Here is a 22854-nt window from a genome sequence, read left to right as displayed (position 1 = left end):
TTAGAGACTTTCTATCCTCTGGGCCTTTTCCAATATCTTTCGGAGAATCAGGTTAGTATCACATGTTAGACCATGCAGACACTGGTGCCTGTTTTTAGAGTGAAATGAGATGAATGTAGCTTGTCTGCACATTCACTCGCCTGTGTCGGAGTGTTTGTGCGTGCAAATCTGCATTCACTGTAGACTTGAGTTTATCTTTGGGTGCTTGTGTGCAATGGAGAAAAGAGAGCATGTGCATCTGTATGTGAATGAGAAAGAAGGATAGGTGCAAAGAGCTGCTTATGCATATTGATGTGTGTCTGCTAATCTGGTTCTTATCTGCTTTATCCATCCATCCGTCCGTATTTGTCTAATAAATCGAATATTTCAGCTCAGCGTTTCACATCTGAACTGCAGGATCAAGTCCTTGCCTATCTGTGTTCATATATGTACCTTAACAAGAGAAACAGAAGCAGAAAAGCAGACGGAAAGAGGAAGGATTTAAAAAATCCCACTTAGAAGTATACAAAGAAAGGGCAGAAAGAGTTAATTAAGAAAACAGCATGGTTGCTGTCTGCTCTTTGCTCTGAGTGCGTGTCTAGTAATTGAGCCGGATGTGTGTTTTATTGTTGTCCACATGTTCTATCGCAATTGTACAAATGTGCATTGGTGCAGGTTTAGCTTGACTGGGCTTATTCCCTCACATGGCTTTTCTGAGGGGATGTGATGGATGGCGGCTGTAAGTCCCAGTCCAAGCTGGAACACACCTTCCTCTGCGCTTCTGCAGTTTAACTGCAGTGGTCAAGAAAGATAGTGTGGGTGGAGGGAGGTGGGCTCGGGCTGCTAGAGGGGGATGATGGAGTGAACGAAAGATAAGAGGAACAGGCCAGCATGAGCGAGCGAGGAAAAAATTAGATACCTGCCTGCCTCATTTGTGAACATATCATTATTCTTATTTTAGGATTTGTTAGGCTGCCAGACACCCTTCGAGCACAACAAGTGATGCGCCTGTGTGAATTGTGTGGGCCTGAGTAGATTGAGAGTACAGGGGCTGTCAATAGATGCATGGCCCAGTCATCTTCTCTGGGAAGAGGGAGGGGAAAACAAACAAATGCATCTCATTATTGCTGTGCGCGCCTCTGCAGTGCTCTGGGTAACCCATCACAGTCCACACAGATTCAATTGCTTCTTTTAAATCAGTTTGAAGCTGCAGCCACATCTCATCTGTCTCAATAGCAGACTAGAGCGAAGAGGTGACTCTGCACACAGCAACAGCTCCTCCTAGTGGCCACGAGTCAACTGGACGTAGAGGTAGATGTTGAATGGCTGGCTGGTTTGGTTGCTTGTGGTCCAGCTGTTGAGCCATACATTGGCAGCGGGGTTTATCTCCGGACTGAGCGGCAGCTATCTCCCTGCTCCGCCTAATCCTCCACAGCCCGTCTTATAGTCACATTTCATTCTTGCAGTATCTCTTTTCTCCTCTGCCAGTCTTTCATCTCCCTTTACACGCACACATCTCCTTCCTGTACTTACCAACTCTCTATTCTGTCTGTTAACTCAGGCAGCCTTTGCACTTGATCTCTGATGAAAGAAAACAACCTTCACAGTAACCATAGTTTCTAATTCTACAAGCTCACCCACACACTAAAAGCCAGCACAATACATGGCCAGTTATCTGTAGGCTAGTGCGTGCTTAATTTAACTGATGCTCTTGGTAAGGAGGGGCTAACAGATCTGCAAAGAATCTCTTTCATAATTAGTTGGTGACAGATTTCTCAATTTACTGCCCAAATTTTTTTCGGTCCCTTGTGTTAAAAGCTATGTGTTTTTTCCCTTTTCTTTTCCTGGAATCTCTATTTATGGTCAGATAAAAGGATTGTAGAGAACAGTGGAGAAGTGAAGACTGCTTTGATCAGTCCAGAAAGCACATATTTAGCTTGGGGGTGATCTGAGTAGAGAAGTGTTTGGTGTTTGCTATGATAGATTAGCACTGGATTGGTTTCATCACCGTTTCATCTTTATATTCTCTTCTTGTCCACAATTTGTATTGAAACGCAACCAAACATCAAACCTAAATCATTCAAAAACTGACAGTGTGACACTCCAGTCAGTCCCAGACAATTACAATCCTATTATCATATCACTGCATAAAGCTTAGAGCAATGGCTAGAAATCAGTGTAATCTATAGTTTTTTAGGTGCTGATGTTAAGTTGGAAACTTGAGCTGTTTTCTCTCTTTCAGTCCCTCCGTCCAAGCCGTACTTTGACATGGACATGTCAACACCTTGGGAAGCCGGGAAGAAGTACACCGTCACCTGCGTTGCCCCTGATGCAAAGCCTTTGGCAGAAATCACACTTTATAAAGGTGAGTCATGCTTTGTGCTCCATTAGATTTTTATCTTGATGGTCAGGCTGACAAGCTGGAAGGAAGGGCCAGCCGCCTTTTTGATATTCTACAGTCTGCCATGCGTATAGGCCTCAACCTGAATATTTTAACAAGAAAACACAGAATAAAATTCGAGTCCACTAAAGGCTTCTTGTTTCTTAGTTTTGTTTTGGTTTTTTTAAATTGCAGAGTTGAAAGGAGGAGACTCTGTGTGGGAGGAAATAGCCTGAACATTTGAATTTCCAGATGTTTGTTTCACAGTTTCATGTAGAGTCAATTTATTGCAGGTTCCTTGTTGTTTACAAAAGCATCTACAATATTGCCATCGCTTTGTTTTTACCTCTTCTTCTTCTGTCACACCTATTACGCTGTATCGTGCTGAAACCGAGCGAGAGATGTTCCCTTTGTTCCAGCGGTGTGAATTTGTCTGCGGGGTTGTGCTGTAGGTCTAACATATAATTTCATAGTTTCATATTTTTAGACCACGTACGCATGATTTCTGCACGACAGTCGCGCACACATATGCACCATAGTCCAGTATTTGCAATTCTGCATGAGAATAACACTGGTGTTTGTGTTTTGCATGAACAAATTTACACACAGTATTCTTCTTTTTTTTTGTGCGCCTTCCCCCCATTGTGTCTTTTAGATGGAGTTGAGCTGACAGGTGCAGAGTCTTTCTCCACGTCTGGCTCAAAGGATAAGCTTCTGAACGCGCATGCTGAAGTAACGTATGTGTTCAGCTGCCTGCCAGACTCATTCTCCTCACCAACCTGCTCAATCTCCCCAAGTCTGTCTATGTTTCTTGTTTCCCTTGTTTTCACCGTGCTCTTATTCTCACCTTCTGTCTTAGTGAGTACAATGAATTTCTGCACACACACAAACTGCTTCTTGGCACTGTGGAGTTGAATTAGCTTCTGTCAAATGCACAAAATTACATTCCAGCAGCGAGACAAATCCAATCCTTGCTGGTTCGCCTGGTGCCCATACATTAAGCGGGGCCATAGATTACTTTAATCCTGCATATCTCCTCTATGTCAAAGATAATAACCTCTTGTCATATCTTCAGATAACATTGGTACTGAGGAGCTGCGATGTTGTTTAACTCTCAAGCAGAGAAGCCGAGGTCTTAAGCAATATTGATGCTTCTTCCACATATTCACGCTGAGCATACACAGCAGTGGGCGATATGTGATGGTTACAGTTGTCACTGAACTGTAGTTTGATATAGAAGATGTAAACAGAGAGAGTAAACTAGACTCAGAATAAATTCACTGTTTCTAAGTACATTGCAAAGTGCCTTGCTTTTATTCCCATGGCTCCTGACAACACACACAGCGTAAAACAGAGTTGGGGTACTTACATATTAGCTAAAACCATCTGTTTTTTTGTTTTATTTAACACTTCTAATATTCCACTACATTTATCATTTAACCAGTTACAGATACTGGTTATCTTATTTTGCAAATAACTGTTAAAATTATCCTTTTTTTCCACAAAACTCAAAGACTAGAGAAAAATAACATTCATAATATTTCATTCTATATATTCAAAAGATCATTCTATATATTCAAGTTTCATTCTATATATTCAAAAGATCATTCTATATATTCAAAAGATCATTCTATATATTCAAGTTTCATTCTATATATTCAGAAGACCATTCTATATATTCAAGTTTCATTCTATATATTCAAAAGATCATTCTATATATTCAAGTTTCATTCCATATATTCAGACTTTGGTTGGAATATATATATATATAATATTTTCCTAAAGGGCATTCCATAATATATATATATATATATATATATATATATAAAAAAAAAACACCCAGCACGCCCCTGCGGGCGGTTTATCCTTCAAGCTCGGGTCCTCTACCAGAGGCCTGGGAGCTTGAGGGTCCTGCGCAGTATCTTAGCTGTTCCCAGGACTGCGCTCTTCTGGACAGAGATCTCCGATGTTGTTCCTGGGATCTGCTGGAGCCACTCGCCTAGCTTGGGAGTCACCGCACCTAGTGCTCCGATTACCACGGGGACCACCGTTACCTTCACCCTCCACATCCTCTCGAGCTCTTCTTTGAGCCCTTGGTATTTCTCCAGCTTCTCGTGTTCCTTCTTCCTGATATTGCTGTCATTCGGAACCGCTACATCGATCACTACGGCCATCTTCTTCTGTTTGTCTACCACCACTATGTCCGGTTGGTTAGCCATCACCATTTTGTCCGTCTGTATCTGGAAGTCCCACAGGATCTTAGCTCGGTCATTCTCCACCACCCTTGGGGGCATCTCCCATTTTGACCTCGGGACTTCCAGGTTATACTCGGCACAGATGTTCCTGTACACTATGCCGGCCACTTGGTTATGGCGTTCCATGTATGCCTTGCCTGCTAGCATCTTGCACCCTGCTGTTATGTGCTGGATTGTCTCTGGGGCATCTTTACACAGCCTGCACCTGGGGTCTTTCCTGGTGTGATAGACCCCAGCCTCTATGGATCTTGTGCTCAGAGCTTGTTCTTGTGCTGCCATGATTAGTGCCTCTGTGCTGTCTTTCAGTCCAGCTTTGTCCAGCCACTGGTAGGATTTCTGGATATCAGCCACCTCCTCTATCTGCCGGTGGTACATACCGTGCAGGGGCCTGTCCTTCCATGATGGTTCCTCGTCTCCCTCCTCTTTCTTGGGTTTCTGCTGCCTGAGGTATTCACTGAGCACTCGGTCAGTTGGGGCCATCTTCCTAATGTATTCTTGGATGTTCGTTGTCTCATCCTGGACTGTGGTGCTGACACTCACCAGTCCCCGGCCCCCTTCCTTCCGCTTAGCGTACAGCCTCAGGGTGCTGGATTTGGGGTGAAACCCTCCATGCATGGTAAGGAGCTTTCTTGTCTTTATGTCAGTGGCTTCTATCTCCTCCTTTGGCCAGCCTATTACCCCAGCAGGGTACCTGATCACGGGCAGGGCGTATATATATATATATATATATATATATATATATATATATAACACCCAGCACGCCCCTGCGGGCGGTTTATCCTTCAAGCTCGGGTCTTCTACCAGAGGCCTGGGAGCTTGAGGGTCCTGCGCAGTATCTTAGCTGTTCCCAGGACTGCGCTCTTCTGGACAGAGATCTCCGATGTTGTTCCCGGGATCTGCTGGAGCCACTCGCCTAGCTTGGGAGTCACCGCACCTAGTGCTCCGATTACCACGGGGACCACCGTTACCTTCACCCTCCACATCCTCTCGAGCTCTTCTCTGAGCCCTTGGTATTTCTCCAGCTTCTCGTGTTCCTTCTTCCTGATATTGCTGTCATTGGGAACCGCTACATCGATCACTACGGCCGTCTTCTTCTGTTTGTCTACCACCACTATGTCCGGTTGGTTAGCCACCACCATTTTGTCCGTCTGTATCTGGAAGTCCCACAGGATCTTAGCTCGGTCATTCTCCACCACCCTTGGGGGCATCTCCCATTTTGACCTCGGGACTTCTAGGTTATACTCGGCACAGATGTTCCTGTACACTATGCCGGCCACTTGGTTATGGCGTTCCATGTATGCCTTGCCTGCTAGCATCTTGCACCCTGCTGTTATGTGCTGGATAGTCTCTGGGGCATCTTTACACAGCCTGCACCTGGGGTCTTGCCTGGTGTGATAGACCCCAGCCTCTATGGATCTTGTACTCAGAGCTTGTTCTTGTGCTGCCATGATTAGTGCCTCTGTGCTGTCTTTCAGTCCAGCTTTGTCCAGCCACTGGTAGGATTTCTGGATATCAGCCACCTCCTCTATCTGCCGGTGGTACATACCGTGCAGGGGCCTGTCCTTCCATGATGGTTCCTCGTCTCCCTCCTCTTTCTTGGGTTTCTGCTGCCTGAGGTATTCACTGAGCACTCGGTCAGTTGGGGCCATCTTCCCAATGTATTCTTGGATGTTCCTTGTCTCATCCTGGACTGTGGTGCTGACACTCACCAGTCCCCGGCCCCCTTCCTTCCGCTTAGCGTACAGCCTCAGGGTGCTGGACTTGGGGTGAAACCCTCCATGCATGGTCAGGAGCTTTCTTGTCTTTATGTCAGTGGCTTCTATCTCCTCCTTTGGCCAGCTTATTACCCCAGCAGGGTACCTGATCACGGGCAGGGCGTATGTGTTGATGGCCCGGATCTTGTTCTTACCATTCAGCTGACTCCTCAGGACTTGCCTGACCCTCTGCAGGTACTTGGTGGTTGCAGCCTTTCTAGCGGCCTCTTCATGGTTCCCATTTGCCTGCGGGATCCCCAGGTACTTGTAACTGTCCTCTATGTCTGCAATGTTGCCTTCTGGTAGTTCAATCCCCTCAGTTCTGACTACCTTCCCTCTCTTTGTTACCATCCGACTACACTTCTCCAGTCCGAACGACATTCCAATGTCATTGCTGTATAGCCTGGTAGTGTGGATCAGTGAATCGATGTCTCGTTCACTCTTGGCATACAGCTTGATGTCATCCATGTACAGGAGGTGGCTGACAACTGCTCCGTTCCGTAGTCGGTATCCGTAGCCAGTCTTGTTAATGATCTCACTGAGGGGGTTCAGGCCTATGCAGAACAGCAGTGGGGACAGAGCATCTCCTTGGTAGATCCCGCACTTGATGGTAACTTGTGCTATGGGCTTGGAGTTGGCCTCTAGTGTTGTACGCCACATCCCCATTGAGTTCCTGATGAAGGCTCTTAGGGTCCCATTGATCTTGTACAATTCTAGGCATTCCAGTATCCAGCTGTGGGGCATTGAGTCATAGGCCTTCTTGTAATCAATCCAGGCAGTGCACAGGTTGGTCAGTCTGGTATATATATATATATATATATATATATATATATACACACACACACACACATATATATAAATACAGAGACAATATAAATAAAATATACGAAGGGGATAAATAGAATAAATAGGAATAAAAATAAAAATTAAAGGTGAGAAGGGAGGTTTTATATTGCTGTGTTCGTGTTTCTGCCTACATCATTATCATCAGTGTTTGCCCTGCAAACATCATTGCAAGTCAGCAATCATTCTGAGATATCGCAGATTGCAACGAGTGTAAATATACCTCAAAATTAAGCGGGAGAAGTTGCGAAACAATATTGATGCATTGATGTAAATAGCAAATTAGTTTATGCTTTTATTTACACCCATCTTTGTTGGGTGTAATGGGTTGGATCCATTTTTCCCCTCATAACTTTGTGGTACAGATGCCACAAGGTGCTAGAAACCTTCCTCTGAGATTTTGGTCCATAGTGGCGTGATAGCATCACAGTTGCTGCAGATTTGTTGTCTGATCTGGATGTTCCACATATGCCAAAGGTGCTCCATCTGATTGAAATCTGATGACTGTGGAGGCCATTTGAGTGCACTGAACTCACTGTCCAATGCTCAAGAATCCAATTTAAGATTATTTGAGAATATCCTGCTGGTAGCAGCCATCAGAAGATGGGTACACTGTGGTCATAAAAGGATGGACATGCAACAAAACTGAGAAAGGCGATGTTGTTTAAACAATGTTTAGTTGGTATTAAAGAATCCAAATTCTGCCAAGAAAATATCCCCGCCTGAGCTGTTGCTACAAGGCAGCATGGATTCATGCTTTTATGCTTTTTCCACAAAATTCTGGCCCTAACATCTGAGTGTCACAGCAGAAATTGAGACTCATCAGATCTAAATTCTCTCTTTTGCAATTCTGTTGAGCCTTTGTGAAGTGTTGCATGTTAAGAGATGCTCTTCCGCATTGCTTGGTTGTAACAATGGATTTTTTTGAGCTACTGTTGCCTTCCTAGCAGCTTGAAGCAGTCTGGCCATTCTCTGACCTCTGACATCAACAAGACATTTTCACTCAGAGAATTGCCGCCTCGCTGGATATTGTCTCGTTTTTGGACATTCTCTGGAAACCCTAGAGATGGCTGTGTGGGGAAAATCCCAGCAGATAAGCAGTTTCTGAAATACTCAAACCAGCCCATCTGGCACCAACAAACATGCCACATTCACTTAAATGAACTTTCATCCCCATTCTGATGCTTGTTTTGAACTTCAGCATTTCATCTGGGCCATGGCTACATGGCTAAATGCAATGAGTTGCTGCCATGTGATTGGCTGGTTAGACATTTGCATTAGCAAGCAGCTGCACAGCTGTACCTAAAAAAAAAAAGTGACCTGTGAGTGTATATTGAACTATATTTACCTTCAGTGCTGTTTGTCATTTCCACCTTCCCTAAAACCTGGTCTCCTGACTCTGAGTCAGATACACGTCATGTGTCTAACTCATTCCTCATGGATAAATATATTACATGATACTTGTCACTTTGTTTATCTCACCAGACTTCCTAAAGCCTAAAAACATCCCCAAATCCGTGCAACCCTTGAAAAGGCATTTGATTGTGACCTTACACTGGACTGTATTTACATCGATGTGTCAATTTTTTTTTTTATGAAACGCATTTGAATATCTTTTGGGATGATGGGATTTTTTTTTGCAGCTTTATATCTTTCAGTAATAGTTTGTTATTGTCATTTCTTCTGTCCTTCTGTTACCTCTTAAAGGGTCACTGCTCTGAGTTCTGACAATGGGAGGGAGTTGGCCTGTCACGCCATGAACCCCACCCTCCTCAAGCCTGTGGAGACCACAATGGCTATGAATGTGTACTGTGAGTGTCTCAACCTGTCTTTAAACTGATGGCCAACACCCTCATTTTATATAAAACACACACACACACACACACTCTACCACACAGGAACAGAACCCGAGGGGGGCCCTTGGGTATCCGGCATTGTGCACTCAGTCTGTGTTAGTGGCGCAAGGAAAAACATTTAAGCTGAAGGCAAAGTCACACCTACTTCAAAACAACATTCAGCTGGGGCAAACTTGTGAACATCCAACTCTCAAGGCAGCCTGTGCTGGACAGAGGGAAGAGGTTGATGTGACCAAAGCAGTAAGCAGTTGTTTTCTACAGTTTTGGCTGTGGCTAATAAAGCAGCCTGCAATTAAATTTCTGTGGGTTTGGATGTGTTTAGTAATCTGGAATTATTTACACGCTTGGTTATTGCCCCAGCGTTAACCAAGGCACATAAACTAATTATTAGATGAATTACACGAGCAAGAATTGTGCTAGAGAATTTTTTTTTAACAATAATATATTTCTAATATGGAAAGCTCAGGACACCACATTTAATAATAATAAATCTTACAAAACTAGCCCAGCAACTTTTGTGCTCATCAGCTCAAATTAAATTTAGAATCCACCGAGGAAGGAAACTAAGCCAGTTTCTGTTGCCTTTTCTTTCATGTTTTTATAAAAACCACGCAACATAATATAATAAATCCATTGCTGCACATGAAGGTTAGCTGACACGCGGGATGTCTTTGCCATTGCGTTTGGCAAAGAAACAATGAAAGCTGTTGTTGCTGAATAAACAACCAGTGCTCTACTGCCGCTGTTGTTTACTACAGTGTGGGTTTGGTGTTTTCTACCCTGTTGATCAGCTGAAGTAATGGATTGTTGAGGCCTTAGAGCAGGGGTGCCCAATCCCGGTCCTCGAGAGCTACCGTCCTGCAGCTTTTAGATGCATCCTTGTTCCCACACACCCGAATCAAATGAATGGCTTGTTATCAGGCCTTTGCCAAACACGATGGCATGCTGAAGAGGTAATCAAACCATTTGATTCAGCTGTGTTGGAGTAGGGATGCATCTAAAAGCTGCAGGATAGTAGCTCTCGAGGACTGGGATTGGGCAGCCCTGCCTTAGAGTGTACCCACCTGCTTGTCCCGGGACTAAATCATGCTGTTGATTAAAGTGGAGGAGGGCTGCTGATACTTTCAGCAGTGAGTGTTCCCTCCTGCTCAGCTGCGGTATTATCCACAGGCTGACTACACACCTTAATGCTGTCCCTATGCTTTCCTTCTGCTCGTCAAATACATTTCATTGCGATGTTGACCCTGTGCTAACTTGCATATGACAAATAAAACTGAAAACTGAAACACACGAGACACAATAGTTGCTGTTTTATCATTCACCAGTAACTGCGAGTGCTCCTCCCTTCCTCCCTGTCTCTCTTCTCTGCATTAAGCAGTATGGGCTCTCTGCTAAAGTGCTAGTGTTGCAGAACTTGGGACCACCGCCGCAGTCTTACTCAGTATGCTAGCCCATCAAAGCCAGCGCGGTGGCCATTTTCAGCCAGCTAGATTGTTAGCAAGGTGGCAATTTGTCATGCTGGCCCAGGGTCTGCAGTCTGCTCTCTGAAACTGATTGCAGCAATAACAAAGGCCCATCCTCTTCTAATTTATTTTACTGCATATATTTTATTCGAGGAGGCTGTAATTTATTCATATTTCACGTTGCCTTATTACTGTTTGAACATCTGTTATTTTGCTTTATGGACTGGATCCAGCTCACTGCTCCCTTAATACTTAATGCTTTCATCAGATCCGGACCTCTTATCCCACAGTCATGCTGAATGACCAATTTATTGGCCCTGTCTCAACAAATAGGGATGCTTCCTGTTCAATTGCCAAGAGTCTCCTCATCGCACTGCAGTTTCTTTTTTTTTTTCTTCTCTTTTTCTTTTTTTTTTAATACTGTCCTATTGGCCACACCATGGTTCTGTTTCTCTGAGTTACTACACCTCTTTTCTTCTCTCACCTCTTCCTCTTTTTCTCGTGCTCATCCTCTGTGCCATTTCTTCTTGTCACCCCCCACCCCCATCCCCCTTTCTTGACAGTCGCACCTCAGCCTCCAGTTATTCTGGGTCTGGAGAGGAACGAAGTCAAAGCAGAGAGAACGCTTGTGTTGGAGTGTGTGTCATATGGTGGAAACCCCCTTGCCACTCTCCACTGGACCAAGGTAAATCTCCTGCGCCATCTGTTAAGGAAGCTTTGTAACACACTGTCACGCTGGCAAAATGAGCCATTCCTGTTAAAAAACTCGCAGCATAAGTATCCCATTCTTTGTAGCTTCTGTTCTTCGCTGCCTGCGCCATATGGGAGCTTGCAACTACTCAAACATTCTGTTGCCTTTTTGAGTTTCATGTGTTCATCCGTCTGTCAGAACGGAGAAGTTCTGTCTATGACTTGGGAGGAGGACGTTGTTGCTCAGAAGTCCAGCAGCATACTCAAACTGAAGATCACCCCCGCTGACAACCAGGCAGAGCTGTGCTGTGAAAGCTCCAATCTGGTGTCCCGATCTCCTCTTTCTGTCAGCCGCAAAATAACAGTTCTCTGTGAGTGAAAATAACTTTTAATACACTGCGCAGTGCTGGAACACACATGCACACTCTGGTAAAAAACAAAGCCCAGACAGGACTGAGTGATTGCAGGTTATTAATAATATGGACCATTTGCAGAGGAGTATAATACATCTTTCCTCCAAGCCCAATCTTTTTGCTGTCCCAGTAAATATTGTAAAGTTAATATCATTAATGAAACTAATGGTTTCTATGGCTGCAGCCCATAATTCCAATTGCCTCCAGATTAGTACCACTGTATGCTCTTTCGTAGCTGTTACATAAATTTAGCTGAATTGCTTCAACGCGCAGTCCTGAGGCACTAACGGCGACACTTTGAAACAGTAACGCCCATAGTTAAGAGATTATACTTTTCTCTCTGAATATAAAATGTTTGTTTCAGCAACAATAGAACAAATACGAAATTAATATTTATCAGCCTTGGTGCATTGAGTCTAACAATAGCCTGATTTTCACTACAGAGCCACACAATGTGGAGAGCTTTAAATGCTGTCTGATTGATGCGCCGATTTTATGTAAATATGATTAGGAGCGGCCCTTCCGCTTTCTCGTGCTATGTAAATGTGGTTTAAATTGCACCAGCGCGCCTCCATTTACCAAAACCCCCAGCAGGCTGTGGTGCCATGCCTCCCAGTCATCCATTCAGAGATGGTGAAAATGAACCGCTGACTGCCTGACAATGCTCTAGGCGCTGGCAGAAGCTGGAGGGCACGGAGCAAGACTCACTGGTGAAATATGAATATGCCTCCTTCACCATACAGCACCTGCAAGAATTTCAGGTGTGTGTGTGTGTGTGTGTGTGTGTGTGTGTGTGTGTGTGTATTAGGCAGATGCATTCCACACAGTGTCACATGTGGAACAGACATAAAAACACAAAAGATTTACATGCATGACCCCTCCTACTAGAAGCCTGCCAGCTTGGTCCCAAGGCTTTGTATTCCCCGGAAGGCTTTATACGACTGCATCACTTTGCCTGCAGCTATTGTACCCCTCTGGTTAAAACGAAGCAGACTTTAGAAACCACAATGAAAACCCCCAGAGAAAACAAGTTGCCACTCAAAGTGATTTTTTTCCCTCTCACCCTTGATACAGCTCTGTGTTTCACATCCAAAAATAGTTGCGCTGGCTCTGTGATCAGAATATGTAGCTGTTGAATGTACTATTCACGGGATGATATTTTCACTGACTTGTCTTTGTATGTTTTCCCATGCATGTGTGCGTGTACATCAGTTGAGCCTGCTGAGCTGACGCTGTCGGGTTCGTTAACAGCAATTGAGGGGCAAGAGTTGAATCTCAGCTGCTACACCACCTCCAGCAATCCCCCCGTCGACATCCGCTGGTGGCTGGGCTACAAGGAGCTCAACAACACTTCTGTTGCTATGGAGGAGGTGGGACTACACGGGACGCAATTTGCACAACGCTGAAATTCATCCATGCAGTCCTATGACTAGTTAACATCCTGGTCGATTTACACAGAATACTGAAAAAGGTTGTGTTTATTTATATATATATATATATATATATATATATATATATATTTTTTTTTTTTTTATGAATAGATAGGCAAAAGGCATGGAAGCTAATGTACAAAAACATTTCCTTTCAGTCAAGATAGATGAAAGAAAACAGTATGACCATGAGCTGTCTCTGGATAGGCCTGCTGCAGCTTTGCAAATGAATCATCCGATTCCAAAAAGAGTATTCTGCTGCTCTTCTCCTCTTTTGTGTATGCTAATAAGATCAAAGTGAATAAAAGCTGACACAGAAGATGAGTATTATTAAACAAGCTCTTTATTCATCTTGATCTTACACAAGGCACTCACTGTGCCGTATGCGAGCTTTAATGCATGCGACACAGTGTGAGGCGAATGAAGACTGACGCTCCTGTCCAGTGTCTTTGTTAGTCTTTCTGACTGTGGCTTTTACAGTAATTACCACAATAATAGCTTTAATAACCAGATGTGCTGCAAAGGCATGACCACTATCAGGCAGGTGCAAAATGACACTTGCCTCAATTTATAACAGTGTGCAAAGCCGGAGAGTCAGATGAATATACTTATTTATCACAGACCATGCACAACATCAGTTATTACAGTGGCTAATTTGCCATCTGTATTCGCCAAGACAAACCAGCGAGGGTTGTTTTTCTCACAGACCCCCCCCCCCCTACACACACACACACACACACACACACACACACACACACACATACAACTAAGTAAGGATGCCAGACCAAGACTGTCTGTCCCCCAAAACTGTCAGATGTTCTTTGTGTCTGCAGGGAGACAACGGTGGGATGACAATCATGTCCAACATGACCCACCGGGTCTCCAGGGAGGAGCACGGGATGAAGCTCACCTGTGAGGCTTTTAACAAGGGAACACATTTCTCCAAAACCCAGAGCGATGAACTCAGTGTCTACTGTAAGTGACTTTAAGTTTTCTAAGTAAGCGTGGTTTCTTGAATTCCTTTGATATTAGTGTACATAATTGCCACAAGAAAACTTCATGGAGAATAAAACTTTGATTCCAGCATTGTTCTGAAGGGTTAATGAAACTGTACAGTCCAGTAAACAAAACAATTTTCACAATAGCATTGTGCACCTAAACGTGTAGTGAGGGTGTGCTGGGAACAGCTAGCAGAGGCCCCAGTCTGCGAAATCTTCAACGCACACCTCCGGCAGAGCTTCAACAGCATTCCGAGGGAGACTGGGGACATTGAGTCCGAATGGACCATGTTCAGCATCTCCATTGCAGCCGCAAGGTGGTTGGTGCCTGCAGTGGTGGTAATCCCCGAACCAAATGGTGGACACCAGAGGTGAAGGGAGCCACCAGGCTGAAGAAGGAGTCCTATCGGGCTTGGTTAGCCTGTGGGACTGGCTGACAGCTGACAGGTATCGACAGGCCAAGAAGGCCAAGACAGGCCAAGACCTCAGAAGGTCTGCTAGATGATGTTAATGCAGCACTACGGACGATACCTACAGCCACGATTACCGACTAACAAGTTGATCTACAATACGGCAGCAGTGATCAGTGAGATGCTTGGCTACAAGTTGAACAGCCACAAGGGGCAGTACCCTCCATGGAGAAGGAGGCTAGAGGCTAAGATCAAGGTAGCACAGAGGGAGGTTAGCCAACTATCGGAGTTGCAGAAAGGCGCGATGAGGAAGGTGCCTAAGAAGTACAGGAAGCTGTCCATACCTGAGGCCTTGGAAACTGCCAAGCAATGACTCACAGCCTTGGCCAGCCGCTTGAGGAGGTACACCAGAGAGATAGAAGGCAAGAGAATAAACCAGCTGTTCTCCACAGAACCAGCCAAGGTGTACTTTTCAGTGGCAGGGGAACAATATGAGAACAGCACCACCAAGGCTGAAGGCAGAACAATACTGGAAGAGCATACGGGAGAAGGACGCAACCCATAACGGCAACCCATAGCGGCAATACTCAGTGGCTAGTGGATCTGAGGGCAGACCACAGCGACCTCCAGTAGCCATCACAGTGGCAGATATCCAAGAAAGGGTCTCCAGTATGAAGAGTTGGACAGCACCAGGTCCTGACATGGTTCACGCCTACTGGCTGAAGAAGCTGACTGCACTCCACGAGCGCCTGGCAGCACAAATGAACCAGCTGCTAGTTAACGAGAGACACCCAGAATGGCTAACCGAAGGCCGGACAGTCCTGATCCTCAAGGACCCCCAGAAGAGACCGGTCCCCTCCAACTACCGACCAATAACCTGCCTCAGCACCACATGGAAGCGCCTGTCAGGCATCATAGCGGCTAAGATGAACAGGCACATGGGTCAATACATAAGCGGGGCACAGAAAGGGATGGGCAAGAATACCAGAGGCGCAAAACACTTGCTACTGGCAGACCAAGCAGTCAGCCGAGACTGCAGGACCAGACTGACCAACCTGTGCACTGCCTGGATTGATTACAAGAAGGCCTATGACTCAATGCCCCACACCTGGATCCTGGAATGCCTAGAATTGTACGAGATCAATGGGACCCTGAGAACCTTCATCAGGAACTCAATGGGGATGTGGCGGACAACACTAGAGGCCAACTCCAAGCCCATAGCGCAAGTCACCATCAAGTGCGGGATCTACCAAGGAGATGCTCTGTCCCCACTGCTGTTCTGCATAGGCCTTAACCCCCTCAGTGAGATAATTGACAAGACTGGCTACGGATACCGACTACGGAATGGAGCAGTTGTCAGCCACCTCCTGTACATGGATGACATCAAGCTGTATGCCAAGAGTGAACGAGACATTGATTCACTGATCCACACCACCAGGATATACAGCAATGACATCGGAATGTCGTTCGGGCTGGAGAAGTGTAGTTGGATGGTAACAAAGAGAGGGAAGGTAGTCAGAACGGAGGGGATCAAACTACCAGAAGGCAACATTGCAGACATAGAGGACAGTTACAAGTACCTGGGGATCCCGCAGGCGAATGGGAACCATGAAGAGGCCGCTAGGAAAGCTGCAACCACCAAGTACCTGCAGAGGGTCAGGCAAGTCCTGAGGAGTTAGCTGAACGGTAAGAACAAGATCCGGGCTATCAACACCTACGCCCTGCCCGTGATCAGGTACCCGGCTGGGGTAATAGGCTGGCCAAAGGAGGAGATAGAAGCCACTGACATAAAGACAAGAAAGCTCCTTACCATGCATGGAGGGTTTCACCCCAAGTCCAGGGGTGAGGCTGTGAGGCCACAGTCCAGGATGAGACAAGGAACATCCACGAATACATCACAAAGATGGCCCCAACTGACAGCGTGCTCAATGAATACCTCAGGCAGCAGAAACCCAAGAAAATAGAGGAAGGCGAGGAACCATCATGGAAGGACAGACCCCTGCACGGTATGTACCACCGGCAGATAGAGGAGGTGGCTGATATCCAGAAATCCTACCAGTGGCTGGACAAAGCTGGACTGAAAGACAGCACGGAAGCACTAATCATGGCAGCACAGGAACAAGCACTAAGCACAAGATCCATAGAGGCTGGGGTCTATCACACCAGGCAGGACCCCAGGTGCAGGCTGTGTAAAGATGCTCCAGAGACAATCCAGCACATAACAGCAGGGTGTAAGATGCTAGCAAGCAGGACATACATGGAACGCCATAACCAAGTGGCCGGCATAGTGTACAGGAACATCTGTGCCGAGTATAACCTGGAAGTCCCGAGGTCAAAATGGGAGACGCCCCCAAGGGTATTGGAGAATGACCGAGCTAGGATCCTGTGGGACTTCCAGATACAGACGGACAAAATGGTGGTGGCTAACCAACCGGACATAGTGGTGGTAGACAAACATCAGAAGACGGCCGTAGTGATCGATGTAGCGGTTCTGAATGACAGCAACATCAGGAAGAAGGAACACGAGAAGATCGAGAAATACCAAGGGCTCAAAGAAGAGCTCGAGAAGATGTGGAGGGTGAAGGTGACGGTGGTCCCAGTGGTAATCGGAGCACTAGGTGTGGTGTCTCTCCGCTTACTTGATGTTTTGTTGCACTGAAAATATAATCAGAAGGGTTTTTTTCTTGTCTGTGCTGCTTTAGCTGACCTAGTTAGTATACAAATGGACACACAGATGCAGGTTATTAACAAATGTGAGAAAGAACCTCTCATTAACAGAACCAAAATCAAATATATGATGAGTCTTTTTTTTTTTTTTCAAAGAAGCGGATCCCTAATGTTTTTCTGTTGATGTGTCAAAGACCAAAATGCTATCAAGCCTGAAAAAAACATACTTACTTCTTAATATTTTATATGTAGTTGTTAATTAATTTTTGAAAAAAATAAATTAAGTATTCCTTCATTTCCAAATAATACAAGTCAACAAAATTCATTATAAGATAAATCATGCCACCCATTTTACATGCAGCAAGAAAACACGAATGTGATTAGGGTCTAATTACACTGGGTAAGTTAATCATAAACATATAAAGATATATTAGAGGTTAATATGAAAATCCACATCTTGACTTAATGAAGTTTCATAAATACTCATCAAGCATATGTAACAAATTAAACAGCAAAATATTTAAAGAGATATTTAAATTGCAAGTAAGCTTCCAAAGCCATACCTTATTGGTATATTATTGGTAACAATATGCCAATGGATCCTATAGATAGAAAAAACTGACATCGTTTACAGGTTTAATTGCAAAAAGAAGTCAGATGTTAAATAAACTTATATGGAACATCCTGATGCTCACCTATTATATCAGTAAAAACATTATTATAATAAATTTATGGTCTCAATTTCTCATTCCAAGTCTTATTGACATTATGTTTATAAGATAAGTAAAATATAGGATAAGGTGGTATACAGTATGCTTTTGAGTGGGGCTACATTGTGATTGACACACTGCAACCATGCCGTGTCCCCAGTTTCTCCTTTGTGATGTCTAGTTTGAGACAAAATTCTCAAACTAAGGTTTTAAAACAGGACTTCCATGAACAATGGGTGACAGCATGGATCTTTTATATACAGTCTGCACAAGGTAATAAACCCAAGAAAAAGTAGAGTAGTTACAGTTATACATTAAATGTGTCTTTTTTTTTATTTTCAGTTGAAAAAACAGCCAACACATCCTTGGTATTAAATTAACCATTGCAAAGTACCTACTTACTGGAGGCCAGCCACCACTGACACACTTAAAGAGATTGCTCTGCAGACACTAATATGGAAGCCTAATATGGAAGCCTAATGTGTCTGGGGTTTTCAGGGATGGGCAGTGGACCAATCCACAATGAGGGAAATGAAGGAGGGACACAATCTTTTGAGTGTCTATAATTAGCAAAAGTCTTTTCATTGCATTTTCTTGTATAATTTAATGTTATATTATTGTGTTTGCAATGATTTGAGGACAACTGTTTGTTTTTCCCAGGAGGGGGAAAACAAACAGCCAATTTCTGCCAATTGATTAGATAACAGAGTTTGGAGAAAAGCACCAGTGGGGACCGATGATATTTCAGGAGGTTTACTGCCACCCTGTCCCCCCCACAGTTCCAGGAAAAGTCTTTTGCAGAAATTTTTGAACTGATATTTGTATAATTGATATCAACTTCAGCTCTTTTAAAGAGACCAGTCCCTTAATACAAGATGGAAAACAGGTCTACTTAACATATTTAAAAAAAAAACCCCAAAGGAACTGATCATAAAAAATTACAATCAACAGACCCCCCTCAAAAAGTCTGGATCAATGCTCCACCTGAAGATGTCCCCTTACGTTCTGGAAGCACGGTCCATATGGTCTGTTTCGCCACTGGGGGAAATCCGAAAGCAACTTTGGCTTGGTTCAAGGTGAGAATGCACTGCCGTAAGAGCATGCCTGACTGTATATTTGTGTCGTGGTGTTTGTCGAGCCTAAACACAGAGATCTACAATCTTTCTTTGTGATTTAGGATGGAACGGCAGTGACTGGTGCACTGCAGCAGACCTCGTTTGATATGGGTGTAGCTCGAGAACTGGTCGTGGTCCTGACAGCAAGTGACAACATGGCCAGCTACCGCTGTGACGCCACGAATAAAGCAAAGAAAACCATCTCTGCGTACACCAAGCTCAGGGTTCACTGTGAGTAAGACTGGAGCTTTAAGACTTGAACTTTCTCCCAGTCTAACTTAGCTGAGAGAAAAGCATTATATTAGATAAATGAATTTCACAGCAGATTTGATTTGCTGCATTTTATATCCTTCATCTTGAAATAATCAATGAGTCAAAATTGAATTTTCGTGTTTACTCTGTGGTTCTCCAGTTACACCAGTAAGTATGAAGATCACAGCCCAACAAGAGGTACTTCGTCAGGGTGAGGCGCTAATCCTGGAGTGCCAGGCTGGAAGCAGCAGTCCGATGGCAAACATCTCCTGGATCTTGGGCCCATTAAGGTTTGCCTAGTCAGTAGGCTAAAGGGGACATAACAGAAAAAGCTCTTATGTAAAATCAGATCCCCAATTCACTATCAGAATGAGTCTGAATGATTGATGTTTATCCTATTAAATGAGGAGAAATGATAACTGTTTGGTGCACTTGAAGTCCTTTATTAATTGGATTTACTGGTTGGCAATTGTGTCGTAGGTTGCAGGGAGTCGAGGAGGAACCCAGGGATGCTGAGTTTGGTGGCATTTCAGTGCACAGTTCTCTGTCTCTGAATCTGACTTCACAGCATCACAACCAGAAGGTCATCTGCCAGGCCTACAGCCATGTTTTGGCAGAGGGGACCAACACGTACTATAAGCTCAATGTGCTTTGTAAGTAGAAGGTGAATTGTTTGCTCACGTCTCTCTCTCTTTTTTTTTCTCATTCTTTCCTGTCATTGACTGAGAGATTTGGGTTGCATCATTCTTAAATGATGCACAATGATGATCATTAATGACGTGGATCAAAAAGTAGTTTGCTGATGTGACTTTGCAGAATGTGTGTTCAATATAATTTTTTTTGTTTACCGGAAACCTTTGTTGTGAGTTGTGGGTCTGTTGAGCTCTGTGGCAATGTGTCCTAATTGTGCATTTGCTTTGTTGCATGGCCATGTTTGTCTTTGATGCCATTTCACAGGCAGCAGCCAGCCACTGTTTCAAAGCTTGGTGCTGTGTATGAGCATGAAGGAATGTCACTGTGTGTTTGTGCAGAGCTGCCGTTGGACAACAGTACTGTCACTCGTTGTTTTAATGCCTGTCCCTCTTCCTCCTGTGCTGCCTTACTCCCCCGTCCTCGAAGTGTGTGAAGTTAGTAAGATCTGGAATTATTGGTGGGATGTCGACTTTCTACTTGTTTGACTCTCATTAGTGTCTCTTCGTGCTTTCACGTCCAACATGTTTTGTGTGTCTTTGTGCTCACTCTTGGTGGTTCTGTGGCACTGACTTTATATCCTTGCCACTGATCTATTTGCTTAGTATGAATCCAATTCACTGTAGCTGTATTTTATTTTATTTTATTTTTTTGTGCTGCTTGTCTGTCAGACCCACCAGAATTCAGCCCAGACCAACCAACAGAGGTGCAGGTGCTTGAGGATGACATGGCAGTCATCCCACTGCTGGTCTCAGCTAACCCAGAGGAGGTCTCCTGCATTTGGCTGCACCGCAGGGAGAAGCTGGTCAAAGGTGATCTAGGGTTGTGTGATGGCTCTATAAACCAGGTCCTAGTTGAGCTGAGCCAGCAAGTAAGCACTCAGCTCTGCCATTCAGGGTCTGAATAAAACATGGCCGGTTAGCCAGCATGGGACCCTGCCAAATGTGATTCTCATTACTGCTCTAATGTATGCAGTCTAAATGAGGATTGCTGTCTCCCTGAATACAACACAACAGTTCTAAACCTGGCTTCTCCTCCTGGCCAGTGTCACCAGGGCCCTGCTGCACCCACTCTCTTTTTCTGTTAGCTCCATTATACAACAGCACTATAAAATGACTATTTTAAATGCAGAAATCCACCTATTACATTTTAAGCGCTGTGGAAAAGAAGGTGTCTCTCTCTCACAGTCTATTGTTGGCTTGATGTGAGAATCCGGCCAGACCAATCAATAATGCAGAATTAGACGTCACTTAGAGACCAGTGGCCAGAGGACATTCAGTTGATGAGCATGTAATGAATACTTAATTTACCATTGCTTTTTACGTCTGTGTGTGCGTGTGTCTGTGTGTGTTTTGGTAGAGGAAGATTACCGCTATCACTGGTTAGATGACCACTCACTGGAGATCAGGAATGTGTCAAGGAACGATGCCGGAGTTTACACCGTCAAGTGTGAAAACGATGAAGGCGCAAACGAAATCTCCATCACGCTGGACGTTCAGTGTAAGACCCTGCACACAGGAAATGGACGAGCTCGTGTGAATCTTTAGATTTGCACACACTTTCTGATGTTGTTCTGTTGCTCCTATACCTTTTGAAAGGGAGCAAACATTTTATAGAAGTTAATGAAAGTGCCCCAAGAAGCCAACTACAATGGCAAAGGAGATTTTTAAACAATGATTGAGATGGTAACTCTTTATTGAATAGGTTTCCTTCTTTAAATAGAGAACGAGCAGAATTTCTCTTGCCTGTTTTGTAAATTGAATTTGAATCGGAACAGTATGACTGCTTTTGAACTTGACAGTGTGCATCCACACATGCTGACAACAACTCTGACTTCTAGTTCCTCCCCGCCAAACGTACCTCATTCATTAGACCTCCATGCAAGGCCATCCACCACCACTGCTGCCCCAGGCCCAGCCTCAAGCTCTAGGCCCTCTGCCCCGATACTGATGATTTAATAATAGGAATGTGGAAAATGTAGGTCTGCCTGATTCACTAAAGCCCATGGTACATGCCTAATGGATTCTGCCATCTTGATCTGACTGGGCTTGACAGTTGTAGATATTCATTATGTATGGAGAATTGTGGTAGCTTTTATGTGTGGCGGTGTAAGCCACTTATTGGTGTCGTTCTTGGTTAGGAGACCAACATGGGTGGATTCCACAAACCCAGAGGTCTGTGTCTTGCTAGCGTTTCCCATCACTGTTCCTCGAGAGTGAACATAGGTTTAGACAAGTAGGCACTAATGGCTTTATTGTTGCAAGTACACGGCACCCATGGGATGTATGAAAAGCTTGTGAGGCAGAGGCGAACAAAGAAAAGAGGTGTAGTCATGCAGTGAGGAAGAAGATATAGCGTATATGTAGAATGATTGTATATGTATAAAAATGGCAAACTGGAGGGTCACCAGGTTACCCTACTCCTCTTGTTTGTTTCATCACTATCACACCTTCATAGGTCACATGACCAGATGTCTGTTACAGACACATCTATAAGAAGAACAGATGCTCTTACTGTGTTTCTTCCTTTCTCTTTCTTGTTTTGCTTATTTAGTTATTCCATTTGCTTAACTCATGTCCATATTTGATTTATTTTTATTTTTGTTGTGTCCCCTTTTCCCTTTAGCTAATCACTTCCCTATTTATATGTTAGCCAGACTGCCTTTATGCTCTTTATTGTCTCACTGTCAGCTTTCCAATGAGTTTTTATTGTTGTTTTGTGTGTATGACCTTTACCTGTTTCTGCCTTGTTGACAGAGCTTGTTTTAAGTAAGTGCGCTTCATTAGTATTTTTGGATTTTTTTTTTTCCTTTCTGATGCTTTTCTCTTGTTTTATTTTTTTGACTAATGACCATACAGAGAATGAACTCAAGCCTGATAGTTAAGTAGTGGAGTTGAGACTTTGCTTGGTCTCCTCTGCGACCCCTGTGTTTTCAATTCTTGGTCTTGG

At 44.2% G+C, this 22854-nt stretch overlaps 1 protein-coding gene across 1 annotated transcript in view; it reads left to right on the top strand.

The window, feature by feature from the left end:
* The window catches only part of nphs1 (NPHS1 adhesion molecule, nephrin), a 45286-nt gene that overhangs the window by 14701 nt on the left and 7731 nt on the right, over positions 1-22854 (top strand). Inside the window, exons 4-16 of the mRNA XM_085365822.1 lie at positions 2222-2344; positions 3015-3096; positions 8919-9022; positions 11094-11215; positions 11420-11591; positions 12846-13003; positions 13897-14038; positions 18800-18924; positions 19026-19194; positions 19376-19505; positions 19696-19868; positions 20577-20717; positions 21265-21405. Of these exons, the coding sequence (XP_085221948.1) occupies positions 2222-2344; positions 3015-3096; positions 8919-9022; positions 11094-11215; positions 11420-11591; positions 12846-13003; positions 13897-14038; positions 18800-18924; positions 19026-19194; positions 19376-19505; positions 19696-19868; positions 20577-20717; positions 21265-21405 (1782 nt within the window). The remainder of the gene's footprint in view (positions 1-2221; positions 2345-3014; positions 3097-8918; positions 9023-11093; positions 11216-11419; positions 11592-12845; positions 13004-13896; positions 14039-18799; positions 18925-19025; positions 19195-19375; positions 19506-19695; positions 19869-20576; positions 20718-21264; positions 21406-22854) is intronic.

The sequence above is a fragment of the Diplotaxodon limnothrissa genome, linkage group LG11 (assembly GCF_057381915.1).
Source record: "Diplotaxodon limnothrissa isolate DT_005_m linkage group LG11, D_limnothrissa_male_GT1.1, whole genome shotgun sequence".
NCBI classification, from domain to species: Eukaryota; Metazoa; Chordata; class Actinopteri; order Cichliformes; family Cichlidae; genus Diplotaxodon; species Diplotaxodon limnothrissa.
The sequence above is the reverse complement of the archived record's forward strand: the minus strand, read 5'-3'. Positions and strand labels throughout refer to the sequence as shown.